The 21,663-nt window shown below is 41.9% G+C and overlaps 1 protein-coding gene across 1 annotated transcript in view; it reads left to right on the top strand.

Annotated features, from left to right (window-relative positions):
- Window positions 1-2,976: 2,976 nt before the first annotated feature.
- AHCTF1 (AT-hook containing transcription factor 1) overlaps window positions 2,977-21,663 on the top strand; it is a 76,020-nt gene continuing 57,333 nt past the window's right edge. Inside the window, exons 1-4 of the mRNA XM_054712977.1 lie at window positions 2,977-3,140; window positions 11,657-11,784; window positions 14,536-14,789; window positions 19,091-19,271. Of these exons, the coding sequence (XP_054568952.1) occupies window positions 3,052-3,140; window positions 11,657-11,784; window positions 14,536-14,789; window positions 19,091-19,271 (652 nt within the window). The 5' untranslated portion in view covers window positions 2,977-3,051. The remainder of the gene's footprint in view (window positions 3,141-11,656; window positions 11,785-14,535; window positions 14,790-19,090; window positions 19,272-21,663) is intronic.

Here is a 21,663-nt window from a genome sequence, read left to right as displayed (position 1 = left end):
TGAGGCAAGCCGGCTAGGGCATCAGTGTGAGTTCTTAGTGATGAATGTGGGCTGAAGTCGCAGGGAAGATACGAGAGAGAGAGAGAGAGAGAGAGAGAGAGAGAGAGCGAGAGAGAGAGAGAGAGAGAGAGAGAGAAGAGGCTTGGGCTGGGTCCTGAGGCATCTTAAGAGTTAGATCCGGGGAGAGGACGCTGGGAGACACCGAAAGGCAGAGACATGTTTGGAGGAGAATGAAGAAACGGTTTTCAGGAACTCTGTAGGGAAATTAAATAGGAAAGGTAGGGTTCATCCAGATTATAGACAATCATCCAGAAACCGATCCATTGGTAATGTTGAAAGGAATGATTAAAATCTGGAAGATCAAAAAATAAGTAAAACCTGGAAGATCATTTAGAAAGCCGATGAACCTGGATATTAAATATGATGAGACAGATTTTTGCATTTTACACCTGGCAAGGCCCTTAAGAGCAAAGTTAACAAAACCTGTCTAATGAATCAGTAGATCCTCTAATCCAGTTACTTATGCACTACTGATCTGATAACTTTAGCCCAGAGAGGTCACTTAATCTTTCTAATGTCACACAGCTCACTAGCAACATACTTGAGTTGAGAGTCTTTGGACTAACAAGAAGGACAGTGCTCATGGATGGAGCACACCATGGTGCCAAAGAAAGAGTGTGCGGATTGGGGAGCAAGGCAAGGACATCAATCGGCACATCTGACGGAGGGGTGGTCTCTGTTGAAGAGGTCCACTTAGAATCAAGGCAAACACCCCAAACCTCTTTCACCTCCTTCTCTGCTACAACTTAGTCCAGTACCTTTTGCAAACAAATATGGTACGTATAGAGATTGCTGCCAATAAACAAAAATATAGAAGAAAAGAAATTACATGTCTAAAAGGCAGCCTTATTTTATTTTTTTATTTCAGAGAGGAAGGGAGAGGGAGAAATAGAAACATCAATGATGAGAGAGAATCATTGATCGGCTGCCTCCTGCATGCCCCCTACTGGGGATCGAGCCCACACCGGGGCATGTGCCCTTGACCTGAACTGAACCTTCGACCCTTCAGTCCGCAGGCCAATGCTCTATCTACTGAGCCAAATCCGCTAGAGCTGGATAAACATTTTTTTCTTTATTGAATTTATTGGGTGACATTGGTTAATAACATTATCTAGGTTTCATGAGTACAATTCTATAATACATCATGGTGTATTGACTGTGTGTTCACCACCCCAAGTCAAATCTCCCTCCATCACCATTCATCTCCCCTTTATCCTCTTCTATCTCCCTCTAACCCCTAAGGATAAACTTTTGTGATTAAAAAGAACAACATCGGCCTGCTTGAATCCTCACATTGTAATCCTTTTACTTGGTACTTACTATTAAGGACAGATTCCACATCTTATTTTTTGAAATGTGTTTGGTGCTGGAACTACTAGTTTCAAAGATACTAACAACAAATAATAATTAAAACAACAACTCCATAATGAAACTCAAGGGTGACCCAAAAGATAACGCTGATTTAGGGTAAAAAAAATTTTTTTAATATATATTTCTATTTATTTGAGAAAGGGAGAGAAACATCAATGATGAGAATCATTGATCGGCTGCCTCCTGCACGCCCCCTACTGGGGACCGAGCGCACACCCGGGCATGTGCCCTTGACCTGAATTGAACCTGTGACCCTTCAGTCCGCAGGCCAACGCTCTATCCACTGAGCCAAACTGGGCTTAGGGTAAAATTTTGACGAAAAAGATTGGGCTTCGTGAGCACCTGTGGCCAAGAAAGCGCACTCGGACGTTATGATATAGATACAGGAGAGAGGAAAAAGCGTCCCTCCATTAGTCTGGTGCTCATTTTTAGCACCAAAAGTAGGAGCAGAGAGAACAAAAAACACCGAGGGCAAACGGGGTTGCCAGGAGGGCAAAGATTATCTCTTGCCCGCCAGCAAGCGTGGCCGGACGATAATGCAGCGACCCTCCCGCCACAGACGGCACCCCGCGGGACCTCGGATGAAGACTACCATTCCCGACTCTGCGCCGGGCCCGCGAGTCCATCCGCCCCAGCAATGTAGCGCGCAAGGCATTGTGGGAATCGTAGTCTTTCTTCCCCTCAGCGCATGGAAGGCGATGAGATCCTATTTCATGGAAACGACGGCCTTTCCCGACCCGGCGGCTTCCCTTCCCTTCCTGGTCTTACCCCACCTTCTTTCACGCGGAGTTTAAAAATTCCCGCGGTGCCGGCGCGCGAGGCCGGAACACTCGCGAGAACTCGGGCCCCCGCGCCGCGATCTCCTTCCCCTCTCCCCTCCCTCTCGGCCCTCCCCCTTCCCTCCCCTCCCGGGCGTGTGGGACTCGGTCCGCCGGCCCCGGGTAATGCGCCAAGCGGGGCTGGCGCTGTCGGAGCGGAGGAGGCAGAGTCGCGTGGGGGAGGACCCCGAACCGCGTCGGCGTTCCGGTCGCTGAGCACTCGGCGGCCCGCGCCGGGGCAGGCGGCGTGGGTGTGCGCTCCGAGGCGGTCAGAGGCCCGCGCGAGCGGCGGAGGTGTGCGCCTCCCGCCTGTGGCGACCGTGTCTCCCGGGAGATGCTGTGACGGACCGCGCGGGAGGAGCTCGCGCCTCGCCTCGCGCCCCACCGGACCCGCGGCCGCGGCGGCGGGGCCACCCGCCCTCAGGTAGAGGGAGGGGCGGGGAGGGAGGCTGTGGGCTCCCCGCGGCGGAGGGCGGGTCTGCGCGGCCTGGGCCCGTGCGGCCGCCCGGCTTCTCCCGCCTCGCGGCGCCGGCTTCTCCCGCCTCGCGTGCCGGGCCTAGGCCTGGCCTTGACCCTCCCAGTGAGCGGCCGCGACCCGGCTCGCGGGCCGGGCCGAGGGGGAACGTTGGCGGTTGCGGCGCGCACCGGGGCGGGTTATATAACCGAGGCGTGGCGGCGCGGCGCGGCGGCACATGGCGGCGGCGAAGCCCTTCGGGGTGTACTCGGCGTTGGCGTGGCTCACGGTCTCCGGGCTGTTCGCCTCCTCCCGCCATGCTCCCTGGGATCCCGTGCGGCTGAGAGCATGGCGGGCCTCCGCCGGGGGCCGCCGCGGGGCGGTGTGAGCGGCTGCTGCCCGGACGCCTGCTGCGCGGGCTGCTCGGCGCGGCTCCGGTGAGGCCGGGCGGGGAGAGGGACTCGGATTTAAAAGGCGCGGCGAACCGGCCCGGGGACGGGGACCTAGGTGCCCGCACCTCTCCAGGGCCCGCTGGGTGCGCGTCCCACCTGGAGGGGAGAACCGCACGCCTTGGGGAGGGTTACACGAACCTCGGTCCTCCCCGCTGGAAAGTCAGTTACTTCTGTTACTGTTTGTGTTGTTGTGGGGTTTTTTTTGTGTGTTTTTTTGGGGGGGTGGGGGGGGGGGGGATGAGTGGGTTGGGGTTAGGGGGAAAAGCAAGTTAATTTGTTCTCAAAGCCAACGAAATTTATTCATACTAGGTAGCCGTTCTTTTTTTTTTCTTTAATAGTCATTTGGAGAACTATTTGGAAGAACCTGGGTCCTTGAGGTTACACTGTGTCTCTGTGTTATTCACAAATTATCCTCAGGAGCCCGGAGATTTTAAGAACCTTCTTGGATGGACTTCCATTGGTTGGGTGTGTGAGGAGGGAAGAGATCGGGTGGGTTTATGCTTATTTCGGAGGCTTTCAACAGGGATGACAAGCCCGGCTCCAGCCAGTGCTTGAGAGACGCTCCGAGTGAGTTGCGCTGTAGTTTTTAATGCCCATCCTTTCCGGACTGTAGTTCCTAACACTCATTTTTCAGTAACCTAGTACCAAAGTGTCACCCATTCGCAAAACAGCCCTGATTGTTTTTCAAAAACTGTTTTTTAAAGGTTTTTTATACAGCAATTTTGCCACCATCACGTGAGGACTTAAAAGGAACTCAGGATTGTTTCCTTCTCTCCTAACCGTGAATATTTTCGGGAGCTCCTCATTCGGAGTGAAGTCCAACTGCCCTTGAGGTAGATCAGTGGTCTCTGCAATAGGGCTGCTCGGTTTAGCCTCCGTGTTCACGGATCTTAGGCTTCAGCTACTCCAGAATCGTCCCCGATCCTGGGCCTTTGATGTTCCTTTGCTCATGTCTTTCAGCCCGGAGTGCATCTCTGCCTTTTTCAAGTTCTCAAATTTCAAATGCTTGGTAGTGTAAATGCCACCTTTTCTGTGCCCTCTTTCACTTCCCTTCATCCCCCTTCTCCCTGGGATCTCACAGCATATCTACCTCCATGGTAGCCTTTACGTGTGTCTGGCATTTTAATGGGTATGTATCTACTCTTTGAAACTCCTTGAGGTCAGGAAGTAGGTGATCTTTTTGCCCCTGCATTCCTTTTCCAATACAATGTATTAAAAGTAGTTGGTGATTAATAATAAACGTTTGAGTTGTTTGAAAGATCAAATGCTGAAAAGTTTTTGGGTTTACATTTAAGTCATAATTGTCTTTTTGAGTCAAAAAGAAAAATATGTGTACAAAATGCTTTATAGACATGTTTGCTCAGTATATATTGCAGTATTGAACAACTAGGACAACTAGTTTTATTTTTTGCAGTGGAATTCAGCTCCTTTTAATGGTGTGTAGTTCACACAGAGATGACATGGTATTCTGTATTACTATTTTTCCTAGTAATTTTTGCAAATTTTGTTTTGCTTAATACTGAAACAATGTAGTGTACTTAAAAATAAGTTGGACCCAATATTGGATTATTTCTTTATTTCTTTATTCATTTATTCATTTTTATTGATTTTAGAGAGGAAGGAAGAGGGAAAGAGAGAAACATCAGTTATGAGAGAGAATCAATTGGCTGCCTCCTGCATGCCCCCCACTAGGGATGGAGTCTGCAACCGGGGCCCTGACTTGGAATTGAACCGTGACCTCCTGATTCATAGGTTGATGCTCAACCACTGAGTCATGCCAGTCAGGCCCAATATTGAGTTTTTTAGAGCAGTTTGAGGTTTCCACTCATGCATAGCTTCCCCACCATCAGCATCCCTCACCAGTCAGATTCAGAACAACTGGTGAACCTGCATTGGTGCATCATTATCATCCGCAGGCTGTGTTTGCATTCGGGTTGTACTCTTGGTGGTGCACGTTCTGTGGGCTGGGACAAATGTGTCATGTCGTGTATCCACCTTTACAGTATCAGAGTGGTTTCACTGCCCTAGAAATCCTGTGTTCTGCCTGTTCCTCCCTCCCTCCTGCTGACCCCTGGCAACTACTGGTCATTTTACTGCTTGCACAGTTTTGCCTTTTTCATAATGTCATATAGTTGGAACCATGCAGTATGTAGCCTTTTCAGATGGGCTTCTTTCACTTAGAAATATGCATTTAAATAGCCTCCGTGTCTTTTCATGGCTTGACAGCTTTTTGTTTTAAGCACTGAACAGTTACTGTATGGATTACACCACTCTATCCAGTCACTTACTGAAGGACATGTGGGTGGTTTCCAGGTTTTAATAATTATGAGTAAAGCTGTTCTATATACCGTGTTCAGGTTATTGTGTAGACATGTTTTCACTTCCTTTGGATAAGTACCAATGAGTGTGATTGTTGGATTATGTGGTAAGATGTTTAATTTTTTAAGAAACTGCCAAACTGTCTTCCAAAGTGGAGGTACCATTTTGTATTCCCACTAGCAACGAATGAGAATTCCTGGGGCTCCACATCTTCACAGCCTTTGCTGTTGTCAGTTTTCGGTATTTTGGCCAAAATAATAGGTGAAATCGGGTATGTAGTGTTTTTTTACATTGACTTAAGAATTCCACTCAAATATGTTTTCTAGTCTGGGCACCTGTTTTATACAAAAGCGCATATACATGTTAATTTCCTTCAATTTATAATCACTAAATCTAACCAGTACAGGAATAATACCCAGATCACCTAAGCTGTGGTGTTCTGAATATTCTTAGTTATACCCTAATTTCACTAACTGCCCGAGATTTTCTGGGATAAACTCACTGCCACTTGAATAAATTGGCTACTTTTGAAGATAAAGTTCAAAGAACTCTGAATGAGTCTCCTCTGGGGGCGGGGGGTTACTTTATAGACATTAGTTAGCAATTAGCAACAGAGGCCATGCTGATCCTTCTGGCACCACCGGGAGAGCACAAACTACAGGAGTGGAATCGTTTCACTTGCTTGCGGCAAAGCAGTTCAGTTCTGTGTCTCACACGCAGATAGGTGAGCAATACCCCCGGCAGGTCCAGGGCAGCGGGCAGTGCTACTACGGGAAGCGCCTCTGAGGGTCCCCTTCCGCCTCAGAGACCAGGCTTTGACTTCCCACTTACAGAAATTTTATCATGAAGATCTTACACTCAGCATCTTAAGATGATGGTTTTCATGTGAGTATTTTCAAAGTCCACTGCCAGCACCTTTAATTTATTTCAGGGCTTTCATTACTTTTAAGCTTCAACCTGCAGGTGTGCTTCTATTTCTACATATGCTAAAGGCTGGCCATTGCCAAAGGCCTGAGGCTGCTCGCCGAGCTGGATCTGGACAGTAGCATCTGTGACTTCTCAATGTTTTAATTTGTGTTTCCCTCATGACATGATGTGCAGCATCTTTTCATGTGCTTATTTGCTGTCTATATGTCTTCTTCACTGAGGTGTCTGTTTAAGGTCTTTGGCCATTTTTAAATTGGTTGTTTCTTGCTGGGTTTTAAGAATATTGAGTTTGTGTGTTTTAAATAAATTGGAATTTATTGTTTTAACATGTTTATTCCTGTCCCTGCTAGTATCTTGCTATTCTAATTTACTACATATGTAGGACCTATTAGTTGCAAGTCATTGTGACCCTCTGGGATTCACAGGAATAAGATATGATTTTTGCCTTTAAAAAAATATTTTTATTGATTTCAGAGAGGAAGGGAGAGAGAGAGAGAAACATCAATGATGAGAGAGAATCATGGATTGGCCACCTCCTGCACGCCCCCTACTGGGGATCGAGCCTGCAACCCCGGGCACATGCCCTTGACTAGAATTGAACCTGGGATCCTTCAGTTCACAGGCCGATGCTCTATTCACTGAGCCAAATCAGCTAGAGCTGATTTTTGCCTTTTAGAAAATCAGTATAGTGGAGAAGACAGGCAAACACAAGTAATGAATTTTTAAAAATTATATTTAGCATTTCTAACACAAAGGTGAAAGGGGTGGATCTACCCAGACCTCATTGGGGAATCTAGTCTGTGAATGATGGGCTTTGATAGATGGAGGTGAAAGGAGAGACAGCAGAAATAAAAGAAGGAAAGTGCTAGGCAGTGGCAAACTCATGAAGGAAGTTAGGTGGTTTGAGGAGACAATGCTGCAAAATAGTCTGGGACTTCCAGGCTGTGGAGAGCCTTGATGGCCTGTGGCTGGAGTGTTAACTGTAATAGGCAGTAGGGAGCCATTGAAGGGTCTGAGAAGGAGTGACATGATCCCATGTGCTTTGTCAAGAAAACAAACAGTATTTACATGTGACAGCCAGCACAGTGTTCTGGCTGTGCCTCCCTAGGTCTTGAGGAGGAGTGGAAACTTTGTAAGTTACCTTTTAGAGGTTGCCAGTGCTGGCATGTCTTAAAAGCTTTTTCTTTTGGAACGTAATGTTGTTTCACTGTCATATTGCTTACATTGTTTTCAGTAAGTCTCCTGTCATTGTTATCTTTGTTTCTTTGTGTGAGGTGCTACTTTTAAGATGTTCTCTTTGTATTTTGGTGGGGTTTTTTCATGTTTCTTGTGCTTATGAGGTTTACGGACCTTTTTGGATTTGTGGGATTATAGTTGTCATCAAATTAGGGGAAAATTTGGCCATTTGTTTTTCAAATATTTCTGTCCTCTCCTTTTGGAGATCCCTATTACAGATATTAGGGCACTCAAGGTTGTGCCATAGCTCTGTCCTTTCCCTCCTGGCCCCAGCCTTCTTTCTCTGTTTCATTTTAGACAGTTATTTACTGTGGGTGTTTACATTTACTACTACTTCCTATGTCTAATCTATTAATACCATTCAATGTATTTGTCATCTCTAGATATTTGATTTAGTTTTACCTCTTCCAAATCTCTCCTTAACATGCTCATCCTTCCTCTTATCATCTTGGACTAAAGGCTAGAATAGCTGATTTAATTTCCTCATCTACTCTTTCTAACTTCTGTCGTTTTTAGGTCTGTTTCTGTTAGCTGTTTTTCCCTGCTTACTATGAGTCCTTTTCCTGCAGCTTTGCTTGCCTGACGAGATAGATAGATAGATAGATAGATAGATAGATAGATAGATAGATAGATAGAGATGTAGAGATGTAGAGATGTAGAGATCTTTATTGATTTCAGAGAGAAAGGGAGAGGGAGGGAGAGAGATAGAAACATCAATGATGAGCAGGCTGATTCTCTATCCACTGAGCCAAGCCAGCTAGGGCGCCTGATGATATTTTTTATAACTTTCTTGTTGTTTAGTTGATTTTAGAGAGAGGGAGAGAGAGGGAGAGAAAGAGAGAAACATCAATTTATAGTTCCTCCACTTATTCATGCCTTCATTGGTTGATTCTTGTATGTGCCCTGACTGAGAATGGGACCCGAAACCTTGGCATATCAGGACGATGCTCTAATCAACTAAGCTACCAGGCCAGGTGTCTGATGATTTTAGATTGGATTGCAAACATTGTAAATTTTGCTTTCTTAAGTACTGAATATTTTTACATTCCTTTATATAGTCTTGAGCTTAGTTCCAAATAAGTTAGTTGGAAAGACTTTGATTCTTTTGAGGCTTGCTTTATTGAGCCTTTCTAGACTACGGCTAATTTTTCTCCCTACTACTGAAGAAATCAATGCCTTTCTGAGTACTTGACTGCGTGCCCCATGTATTATGAGGTTTTTCCACTATGGAGCTATTTCTGGCCCTGTGTAAGCTCTAGGGGTTGTTTCTCCTTTAGTTTTACAATGATTCACTCCTTGGCCTGTGGTAGTTTCCTTACATGCTTACGTTGATCACATGAAGATTCAGGGGAAACCACTGCAGAATCATGGAGCTCTTTGTATGGCCAGCGGCACTGCAGTACTCTGCCTGTGAATTCCCGCTGCCTTTGGCGTCCTGGCATTCTCAGCTCAGCGAGACCCTTGGGCTCTCTTTGGGTTCCCCACTGTGCTGTGTCCTGGGCATTCTGTACCAGCCCTAGAGTCATCTTGTGGGTTTGACTTCCCTAGGGGCCCACTCTCCTGTGCTACCTTTTGTCCATTGTCTGAACTCCTTGTTTTCATATATTCTGTCCTGGTTTTTAAAGTGGGAGGGTATATCTGGAATGGAAATTACAATTTAAAAATATACTGTGACTCAGCCAGTACTTCCACATCATAATCTTTGTTTTATATTAAAAACAATATAACAGTAACAGACAACTCATCCAGCCTCAGAAAGAAAACATTTTATTTTCAAATAATTGATCATTGTGTATTATTCATTCAGATGAACTTTGGAATCACCTTGTGAAAGTCTTAAAAATTATGTTGGGATGACCCTGATTGAATTGCATTGATTATAAAACTTTTTTGCTGAATGCCCATGAACACTCCACTGAATACATTTTGAGGAGAGCTACCACATGGAATTCTGAAGGTTTTAGCTCTGGATAAATGACTTTGGTTTTAAGTTTATTTTCTTTTATTTCATTTTATTTGTTAATCCTCACCCGAGGATATTTTTCCATTGATTTTTAGAGAGGAAAGGAGGCGAGAGACAGAGAGAGAGAAACATCAATGTGAGAGAGACACATTGATTGGTTGCCTCCAGCATGCACCCCAACCAGGGCTGGGGATCCAGCCTGCAACCGAGGTATATGCCCTTCACCAGAATCAAACCTGGGACCCTTCAGTCCGCAGGCCCATGCTCTATCCACTGAGACAAACAGGCTAGGGCTGGTTTTAAGTTTAATAGGAAAATATATTAACTAACTTCAGTCTGCCATTACACTGGTTTTATCAAGGCTATAGAAGGCCATCAGAGGAAACGTGATAATATCAATTATGGTGACCCTTCCTAAAGTTTTCCTCCGTACTGAGATGCTTAGGAGAGAGGAATGTGATCAATTTGTGTAAATATAATGCTTTCAGCAATTAAGGCTTGAGTCTAGGATCCTCCTATAAATACGAGATGTGCTTGAAGCTAATGGCCACTATTTCCCATTTACTATATTATAGTAATTATAACCTAATTAATTTATATTAAATTATACTTTAGGATCTGTTTTGGATAATAAAAAGGCTTCCACTTTTTGTTGTTGTTAATCCTCCCCTGAGGATATTTTTCCATTGATTTTTAGAGAGAGGGGAAGGAGGAGAGAGAGGGAAGTGAGAAAGAAACATTGATTGGTTAACTCCTCCTGCAGAGGCCCCAATGAGGGATCAAACCAAAATCTAAGTATGTGCCCTGACGGGACGATGCTCCATCTGCTTCACCTGGCCAGGGCTCTTTAATTTTTAAAGTTTTTTCCTCATTAGCAAGCTAAATCTCTGGTTTCTTTAAGTATATTAAACATACTTGTTTTCTGGTTATTTCACTATCTGAAGTCTTTGCAGACTTATTTTGCCAGCTGTTGATCATGATATCCTTATTCTGTTTTATTATTTTGACTGTGAGCCCCTTTTCGTTGGAATTTTGAGAACTCTGAAGATTCCAGAGAAAATTCGGTGGTTTCTGGAGGTTGCTTGGAATGTTACCAACCTGGGAATACTTTATAAAAAATTCTTACAACATAGCCTAAATTCTGGCCCCTGATTTGTGTAAAGGGAAATTTTCTGAGTAGAGACTTGTTGCCAAGGTCAAAACAGGCAACTTTATTGCTCCTTGTCCTGCACAATGGATGTTTCGCTCGCTAATCTTTATGCTGATGATATAGTCCTGTGGAGTGTAATGTAGAGTGGTGGGGTGGGGAGGCTCTTCTTAGCTTATTGGTTTGGCTCTGTTGGCCCAAAGCTTTATCTTCTTCCTCTCTGGATCTCAGAGTGCTGAAAACAACGTCAGGATCACCAGGACGGGTCATCCTCAAAGCCCAAGCCAGCTTACTTGCCTTACAGAATGCCTACTGTCTCTTCCCTTTTGGCTTTGCCGGCACAGTAATCATCAAAAAGATACTTTTTTATTTTAACTATTATTTTTGATTGTTTACAATGGAAGGGTCATTCAGGGAATCTAGTCTTCTATATATATGGAAATGAAAGATAATTTTAGAATTTTTTCTACCTAAAGTTGTGCCAAACTCCGTTTCTTAAGTTACTGTGGATTTGGACATTTTTTTTCTTGGACTTTTCCCCCTTTTACCGTAGCGGTAATTTTTCTAAAATGTATATTACTATTTTTTTTTGTGTGTGAAGTATTCTTTGAGAGTCAGGCAATAAGATTAATTGCATCTTTGAACCAGTTTTCAAAGAATCTAGGGACTCATATATGTCCTTGGGACATATGGCTTAATGAATCTTTACATATTCTGCTAAGTCTGTTGGGAAATATTTTCTTAGGAGAGAATACCTCAGATCCAGAAGCACATTAATATGTATTTTATAATCATACTTTGGTTTTAGGGTTTTTATTTTTGATGGTTTTTCTTTTTCTCCTGGTTAGAGATAAACAAGTATATGATGATAGAAAATATCATGAAACTATCCTTTTTAAACATTTACAGTGAAAGTATGCAAGACTTAACAGCACAAGTGACGAGCCGTCTTCTGCAGTTCCCAGAAGTGACTATTGAAGCCCTGGGAGAAGATGAAATCACATTAGAATCTGTACTTCGTGGAAAGTTTGCTGCAGGTAAAGTAATGTTGCTGAAAATTTACAAATTTGATGGATTTGTAAGATAAGTAATAAGTATCTATTGCAATTTCTTTAATGTGGATGAGAAAAAAAAGCATATCCTGGTTAGAGTGGTCTTAAGTAAATATGTAACAACTATGACTACCTGTATACGTATCTACCTGTATCTACGTACTCTGGAACACATTTTCAGTGACTCTCGGGAGGGAGTGGAGCTTATTTTTCTTCATTAAAAATACCGTATATTTAATATCTTTTAGTATTGAGTATCTACATTTGGAAAGTAGAAATAATACACAGCTGGTTTTTCTTTATAATTAGTAAGTTTTTTTGGTGAGCTTGGATTAGAACCTAAACAGTCTTATGAATAAAGTAATTCTGGATTTTAGGGCCCTTTGTGAGACAAAATATTAGTTTTGTAATTCCATTAATCTGAACAAGATCTCAATATATATGGTTTGGATTATATAATACAGAAAACCACACCAAAGAAGCCATTATATGATGAATTTCAGCTTAGTGAAAGACACTGCAGAATACTTTTTTAAAAAGATGTTTTTATTGATTTTAGAGACGGGAAGGGAGAGAGAGAAACATCTATTGGCTGCCTCCTGCTGGGAATCAAGCCCACAACCTGAGTGTGTGCCCTGACCGGGAATGGAACCGGTGACTTTCAGTGCATGGGACAACGCTCAACCAGCTGAGCCACACTGGCCAGGGCTGCAGAAGGCTTTTCTGAAAGTGAATATCACAGCCCTCCTTCCTAGGAGAAAGGAGCGAGACATTTGTATGGTCATTTAGCTATGTACAGTGCTATTCTCTTGAACAGTATTTACTGTAACAACTTTTTGTTGAGGTAAATGTTAGATTTTTCTGAGTAATCACTGCTCTGTGTAGCTGAGAATCAAATAGGGGAAGTAACCTGATCTAAGTTACTTAGATAGCAGGTGGCAAATAGGAACTTTGAACCCATGCCTTCTATGTCCCCACTGTGCCATACTACTTCCGTAAACTATTTAGCCTCCCCTCAGCTATAATCTGTATATCCAACTGTCTATCTACTTAGATGCTTGAGAGACATCAAAAATTTAGTAATGCCCTCCCGTGGTCGGCAAACTGTGGCTTGCGAGCCACATGTGGCTCTTTGGCCCCTTGAGTGTGGCTCTTCCACAAAATACCACAGCCTGGGCGAGTCTGTTTTGAAGAAGTGGCGTTAGAAGAAGTTTAAGTGTAAAAAATTTGGCTCTCAAAAGAAATTTCAATCATTGTACTGTTGATATTTGGCTTTGTTGACTAATGAGTTTGCCGACCACTGCCCTAACCGGTTTGGCTCAGTGGATAGAGCGTCGGCCTGTGGACTCAAGGGTCCCAGGTTTGATTCTGGTCAAGGGCATGTACCTTGGTTGCAGGCACATCCCCAGTAGGGGGTGTGCAGGAGGCAGCTGATCGATGTTTCTAACTCTCTATCCCTCTCCCTTCCTCTCTGTAAAAAATCAATAAAATATATTTTTTAAAATAAGTTTTATAAAAATAAAATTTAGTAATAGAAGTTACCACCGTCAATGTAGCAGCTCAAAGGAAAATTCAGGGTCTGTTTTTTAATCTTCTGTATTACTTACCTCCCATATCTTATTCATCAGCAAGCAGGTCCTTTTAGTTCTGCCTCTAAAATGAATCTTCAGTCAATCAACTTTTCCCTATTGATCACCAACCAAGCATAGGTATCATTTCCCCACTTCTTTATACTTCCTCCTTATTGTCCATTCTCTGCTTAACAGCTAGAGTAACATTTTTTAAAATGTTATTTACTTTCAAATATATTTTTATTGATTTCAGAGAGGAAGGGGGAGGAGGAGAGAGAGAGAAACATCAATGATGAGAGAGAATCGTTGATCGGCTGCCTCCTGCACAAGGTTCAGTTCCCGTCAGGACACATGCCTGGGTTATGGGCTTGATCCAGCATGTGTCCTGACTGGGAATTGAACCTTGACCTCCTGGTTCATTTCAATGCTCAACCACTGTGCCATGCCAGCTGGGGTGGAGTAACATTTAAAAACATAAATCAGATTGTCACTGTCCTGCTTAATACCCTCTCGTTACTTTAAATTGCATGAAGAGTAAAATTTATACATGACTAGTAAGGGGACAAGAAGGGCTTCTGATAGTTGCTTCCTTTTGTTATGCTATTTAGGTCTTGTCTTCTCAGTTAGATTTTGAATTCTTCTGGGATAGAGTCACATGTTGTATTCTAGAACACCTAGTTTAACTCTTAAGGTATAATGTAGTTAAAATATGGGCTTTGGACTTAATTGGGATCTACTTCTGCTCTGGTATTTAGCTGTATGTCTTTGGGCAAGTTATTTAACTATGAACGTTTAGTTGCCTTTTCTCTGTATTGAGGTTCAATAAGGAGTCAATGAAATAATGCATTTAATCACATAGCATGGTGCCTTTACTGGTTACTTTATTATTATTGTACTAGAGGCCCAGTGCACGGAATTCGTGCATGAGTAAGGTTCCTAGGCCTGGCTGGCGATCAGGGCCAATCAGGGCCTTCCTTTGTTCCGCACCACCCCCTGGTGGTCAGCGCACATCATGGCGAGCTATCAGTCTCCTAGTCGAACTCCCATGGGGTAATTTGCATATTAGGCTTTTATATATATAGAGAGAGAGAGATTGTAAAATTTTTCAGTTTTGTTGTGCACATACAGTATTAAAATAAGCAACATTTTTGTTTTTTTCTTCTAGGGAAAAATGGACTTGCTTACTTGACTTGTGGCCCACAGCTTGAGGTAGTGCACTCCATAACAGGAGAGCGGTTGTCTGCGTATAGATTCAGTGGACTGAATGACGAGTCACCTATAATCCTCGCTGTGAAAGAGTTCTCTTGGCAGAAGAGAAGTGGATTGTTGATTGGACTGGAAGATGCAGAAGGGAGTGTCCTCTGTCTCTACGACCTGGGCATATCACGAGTGGTTAAAGCAGTCGTTCTTCCTGGAAGGGTAGGTACTGTGTAAGACGTGTGGACATCTTGTTTCAGAACTGAGCCCCTGCTGATGACAGTGACAACGGTGCGTTTACTCAGTGTACTTCCAATTGGTTCACTTTTATGGAAATGTGCTATTTTTCATTTAAAAGTTCAAAGTATTTATAAAAATATTTACTACTTTGGCTTTTTCCCCCTGTTTTGGTTGAGGCTACAATTGACCCTTGAACAATGCAGGGGTTAGGGGCACTGATCCCTGCCCCCCTCGGCACAGGGGAAAATCTGTGCATAACTTTTAACTCCCCAAAACTTAATAGCCTACTGTTGACTAGAAGCCTTACTGATACAATTAACACATACTTTGTATATTATGTTCTATATACTGTGTTCTTACAATAGTGTAAGCTAGAGGAAAAAAAAGAAAATCATAAGGAAGAGAAAATACATTTATAGTACTGTATATACTATGAAAAGAAATCCACGTGTAAGTGGATCTGTGTAGTTCAAACCTGTGTTGTTCAAGAGTCAACTACATAGTCTTTGAGCAATATGGAAAACATGTCTTTGTTATTATTTAAGATTTGAGGAATGTATTTAAATAGTGGACTCATTTCTAATCACCATTTCTTAACTGTAGTATCTATATGCCCTCCATATGCCAGACATTTTACCCAGTAGTAATTATAGAAGTACTTTGAATTTGGTTTGTTCAAGTTTCATACATGATGAGAACCTGTATACACTTAACAAATGCACACACACATCCACAAATATAAAGTTATGGAAGAATAGAATTCTTCCTATACCTGGTGTGAAAAAAGTATTTACTGAGATATACATAAAAATGTGTGTATGTATATATAATGTATATAGTCATAGAATAGAGTTTTTAAAGTTAAAAGGGAACTTAATGACAAAATAGTTGAAGAAACTGACCTTGTAGGCCAATGTGTGCAGGGTCTGCAGTAATTGATAGTGTTATATATGTACTTGCCAGTGGTGATAATTCTAAGGCAGAAATTCATTGAGTGCTTACTATAAATCAAGCTATTTGCTAGATTTTGAGGACAAATAGATTAATTGAACTTGGTTCATGTTATCTAAAATCTTGTAGTCTAATAGAAGGCTGATGATAAGATTACAGCATAAATATAATAAGTATTTTCATAAATTCAACCATTTAGAGCATGGAGAACACCTGAATAATTAATTTCTACTCAAAAAGGTTGGATATTTCAGGCAAAGGGACCAGAATGTAAAAAGTCACAGTATATGGAACATTTGGAAAAAAGGCTTATTTAGAACTAGAGGCCCGGTGCATGAAATTCGTGCACGGATAGGGTCCCTAGGCCTGGCTGGCAATCAGGGTTGATTGGGGCCTTCCGGCTGCCAGCCAGGGCCTTCCTTCGTTCCGCGCCACCCCCGGTGATCAGCGTACATCATAGCGAGCGATTGAACTCCTGGTTGAACTCCCGAGGGGTCACTTCACATATTAGCCTTTTATTTATATAGACTAGAGGCCCGGTGCACGAAATTCGTGCACGGGGTTGTGTGTCCCTCAGCCCAGTCTGCACCCTCTCCAATCTGGGACCTTTTGAGGGATGTCCAACTGCCCATTTAGGCCCGATCCTACCGATCGGGCCTAAATGGGCAATCAGACATCCCTCTCACAATCCAGGACTGCTGGCTCCCAATCACTTGCCTGCCTGCCTTCCTGATTGCCCCTAATCGCTTCTTTCTGCCAGCCTGATCACCCCCTAACCACTCTCCTGCCAGCCTGATTGATGCCTAACTGCTCCCCTGCCAGCCTGTTTGCCCCTAACTGCTCTTCCCTGCAGGCCTGGGTCCCCCCCAACTGCCCTCCCCTGCTGGCCTGATCACCCACAACTGCCCTCCATTGCAGACCTGGTCCCTCCCAACTGCCCTCCCCTGCTGGCCATCTTGTGTCCACATGGGGGCAGCCATCTTGTGTGTTGGAGTGATGGTCAATTTGCATATTACTCTTTTATTAGATAGGATAGCTGCGGGGAGAGGGGAGTAGGAAGTGGGAGCTAGGAATGGTGAAGATGGAGATGTGAATGACCTTGTTTGCAATTAGGGCTTCCTCCTAAAGTCTATGGTGGAGTTATTTTAAGTTTAACCCTTTGCACTCGCTTGCTTTTTTCTCGATTCCTTTATTCTACTCTGGATTTAATTTTTTAAATACCCCAGATTTTACAAAGCGCGGCAGTAGAATAAAAAACGAGTTTCTTTTCATACAAACTTATTTATTTGAATTTTTTTATATTTCAAATTATTGATGCATTCAAAGAGTATAAAAAGAGCTGCTACCGATGCTAACCGTGTCGAGTCACACTCTACATCCAAGTGCAAAAGGTTAAAGCAGAACTCCAGTGTAAAAAGCTCTTTGGACTGGGATAGTTCAGGTAAATAATGGATGATGAACTGAAGCACGGAAATGACAGGAGAAACAGAGGGTGGGGCAGCTTTAGTATATACTCAGGAAGGAACATGGACAGGACTTGTTGATTATTTGGATACGAGTAATTGAGAAGGAACTTACCTAAGTTCCTGATACTCAGTTGGGTGGATGGCTGCTATCACACGGAAGAGAGACTATAGGAGAAGGAAAAGATTGGGAGAGTAGTGATCGATAACTTCCAAAGGTCAATCAAATAGCTGTTTTGGGGGGGCGGGGGGAGGTAGGGCACAGTAACCCCTCTTAACGTTTCTTTGCTTTTCACTGCCTTATTTTAAAATTAAGCCCAGGCTGTGTAGCTCTGTTGATTAGAACATTGTCCTGAAACACCAAGGTTGAGGGTTCAATTCCAGTTGAGGGCACAAATGCATAAAGAAATGGAACAACAAATCAATGTTTCTCCGTCTCTTTCTCTCTGTCTCTTTCCCTTCCTCCCTCTCTCTAAAATCAATATATAAAAAAACACCCAAAAGTTTAAAATTAAATAAGGTAGCATTGCTGATTACTTATATAGCATTTATATGAGGAAAATAAGCTGTGACAGATTCCTTACCCCTTGCTGAGGAAATGGAAGAAAATACGTTTCCCGATGTTGAAAAGGAAGATAGTCCATGAAATTACAGCTTTTAAAATTAGAAACACTACGGAATGTTTTGTGTGCTAATTAAATATAGATAGAGCCAGGCTTTTATCTCTGGTAAAAAATTATAGACTTAACTTTGATTTTATATTAATGCATTATATCATTAACAAATTTTCTCTCTTTTTTTCTAGTAATTTTAGTATTATAGTAGAAATCACCAAATACTTAACACTATGTCATATATCATGCCTAATTAATATTTGAATTAATAGGAAACAGAAGGAAAGCTAAGTAGAAAATAAAATATGGACTATTAGGTACAGATATTTAAGATTTAACTCATGAATGAAGGGTGGTATCATTCTATAATGTAGCTACAGTATGATTTTCTTTAAGTAATTTCAGTCCTTGTTAAATGCCAGTGATTCAGTCACTGCTAAAACTTTGTGTGAAGTCCATTATAATATAGCCCTTTTATTTTTTAAAAAAATATTTTTATTGATTTCAGAGAAGAAGGGAGAGGGAAAGAAACATCAATGATGACTCATTGATCACCTGGCTCTTGATCCCCCACTGGGGATCATGCCTGTAACCTGGGCATGTGCCCTGACCAGGAACCTAACCGTGACCTCGGTTCATAGGTTGATGCTCTACTAGCCAGGCATAACCCTTTTAAAGACCATTACACATCTTACTGTGTAAAGGCTTAAATAGGACTTTTTTTTTTTTTTTTAAGAGTAAACAGTAAAATTTTCTGGAATGATTTATTTTTACTCTTTAAGAAAAGAAGCTATATAATCATAGAGTAGCTGGTTAACAGCTTTAAAGTGAGAAAAATCTAGATTTGAATTTTCTGTTTAATGAATGTGTGACTAGGATAATTCAACTAACCTTTCCAAGCATCTTTAAACAGGTATAATTATACCCAGGTATAATTATATCCAATGTCAAAGGATTATCATGAACATTAAATGAACCAATTAGCACAATGTCTGGCTTATATTAAATTCTCAATAAACATCAGTTATTTCAACTGCATGATTTTTTATATATTGAAATAATGGTATAATTACTATTATATTGAAAGATTTAATTATGTTATTCAGATTCACAAGTATCAGATGCGGATTTATGGTTTTATGTTTGAAAATGTCTGTTATACCTAATAACGTGCCTTAACCTCAAAATTTATTATGTTTTAATTGCATTTTCTCACCTTGTATAAGAAAAGCAAGTCATATATTCTCTTTTCTAGGTAATAGCTATTGAACCTATAATTAATCATGGAGGAGCCAGTGCAAGCACTCAGCATTTGCACCCAAGTTTGCGATGGCTTTTTGGGGTGGCAGCTGTGGCAACTAATGTTGGACAGATCCTTCTTATTGACCTATGTCTTGATGACTTATCATGCAGTCAGAATGAAGTGGAGGCATCAGGTAATTTCTTTGCTTAAAACCAAAAATTGAGCACCAGAATATTCTGATATAAGGGATTGAGTTTTTCAAAGTAAAAAAAATTTATATAGAGACTTCTTTATGTATCTTTGTTTCTTTCATTGTTTGGACCTATTGTTTTAATGTTTTGGGCACTGTTGATATCTTTTGCATGTTAGTCTATTTTGTTGATGAACTGTTTATATACTAAAGTAGGTATTGAAAGAGAAGGCCCAGCCCATGATGTGGTTCAGTGATTGAGTGTCAATCTGTGAACCAGGACGTCATGGTTGAATTCCAAGAGCACATGCCCGGGTGTGGGCTCCATTCCCCAGTGGGGAGTGTGGAGGAGGCAGCCGATCATTGAGTCTCTCTCATCATTGATGTTTCCATCTTTCCCTCTCCCTTCCTCTCTGAAATCAATATCAATATGGTGTGGGGGTTTTTTAAGTGAAAGAGATAGGGATATTGATTGATTTATTCTCAAATATATACTTGAATAATATCAAGTAAATGCCAGACAAGGACTAAAGGTATAAAATGTTGAACTTTATCAAGATTTTATTTTTATCCATGTAGGATCTAACTGTTTTGGCATGCTGTTTATGTTCCTGTGGTAAGACAAGACACAAATAATTCACTAGGTAATAACAGAGTGATTGAAAGTTATATCTTACATCCCAAAATAGAACTAATGCTACTCAATAAAAATAAAAAAGTGAAGAGAGGCAGTTTTTTCTATGTAATATTAATGCTTATATTAATAAATTTACACTTTATCAATTGCTTTTAGGTTTTTGGCATTTTTTTCACCTTTTAAATTTATGGGATTCTTGATTGGTTTATGTAGGGAGGGGAAGTAACTTAAAAACTTTTTAAAAATGTGTGGCCCTGCCCTCACTGGTGTGTTCAAAGGTCAGAGCTTCAGCCTGCACACCAGAGGGTAGTGGGTTCAAGTTCCAGTCAAGGGCACATACCTGGGTTCGATCTCTGGCCTTGGTTGGGGCATGTTCAGGAGTCAGGAGGCAACCAATGTGTTTCTCTCACATCGATGTTTTTCTTTCTCTCCCCCTTATCCCTTTCTCCCCTTCTCCCTCTCCCTTTTCCTCTCTTTTCTCTTTCTGCCTCCCTTCTACCATCTAGAAATCAGTGGGAAAATATCCTAGGTTGAAGATTAACAATAACAAAAATAAGATAGGAAAACAAGCATGTGTGGCTCTGGCCAGGTGGCTCAGTTGGTTAGAGCGCTGTCCTGTACGCTACACCAAAAAGTTGCTGGTTCAATTCCTGTCCTGGTCAGGACACATACATAGATTAGGATTCCATCCCTTGTCAGAGGTGCATACTGGAGGCAACCTATCAATGTTTCTCACAGAAGGACCATTTGACCTTTGAGGACCTTGAATTTTATTTTTTATTGATTTCAGATATAGAGATAGAAACATTAGTGATCAAAGAGAATCATTGATTGGCTGCCTCCTGTATTCCCCCTACTAGGGATTGAGCCTGCAACCTGGGAATCAACTATGCGTGACCTCCTGGTTCATAGGTCGACACTCAACCACTGAGCCACAACAGCTGGGCACCGTCTTGATTTTTAAAGCATACTGTAATATTGCAGATCTGTTCTTTTTAAAAAAATATATTTTTATTGATTTCAGAGAGGAAGAGAGAGGGAGAGAGATAGAAACATCAATGATGAGAGAGAATCATTGATCAGCTGCCTTCTGCACGCCCCCTACTGGGGATGGAGCCCGCAACCTGGGCATATGCCCTCGTCTGGAATTGAACCGGGACACTTCAGTCCTCAGGCCAACGCTCTGTCCACTGAGCCAAACTGGCTAAGGCCATATCTGTTCTTTTATGGACCAGCTAAGAAATAGAAATAGAATAACAAACTATTTTATCCCAGCTTATGAGTCTTATGTAATAAAACTGCAAGCGGCAAAAATTTGACCAGAAATTGACTGAGGAACTTAACCATTTGAACTAAATTTAAATCTGTAAAATAAGTTTAAGTGAAAAGAATTGATTAGCAAAAAGAACAGTAAGTAAAAATGAGTGTGTAGAATATTAGAAATGGTTTAACTGTTCTTCATAGAAAATTAATAAAGGAATTAAATAGTCTTAAAGTTTTGTTCTGGAGTGTGTTTTGTATATGATATAGCTGTAAGGCTAATTAAAATGTTTGTATCAATTAAAACTTCAGATCAAAATAGAGTTAAAACATCTTTTTAAAAAAAATTTTTTTTATTAATTTCAGTGAGGAGGAAAGAGAGATACATCAGTGTTGAGAATCATTGATTGGTTGCCTCCTACATGGTCCCCCACTGGGGATACAGCCAGCAACCCAGGCATATGCCCTGACTGGGAATTGAACCGTTACCTCCTGGTT

The sequence above is a fragment of the Eptesicus fuscus genome, chromosome 24 (assembly GCF_027574615.1).
Source record: "Eptesicus fuscus isolate TK198812 chromosome 24, DD_ASM_mEF_20220401, whole genome shotgun sequence".
NCBI classification, from domain to species: Eukaryota; Metazoa; Chordata; class Mammalia; order Chiroptera; family Vespertilionidae; genus Eptesicus; species Eptesicus fuscus.
Note: the sequence above shows the minus strand (reverse complement) of the source record. Positions and strands in the feature narration are given on the sequence as shown.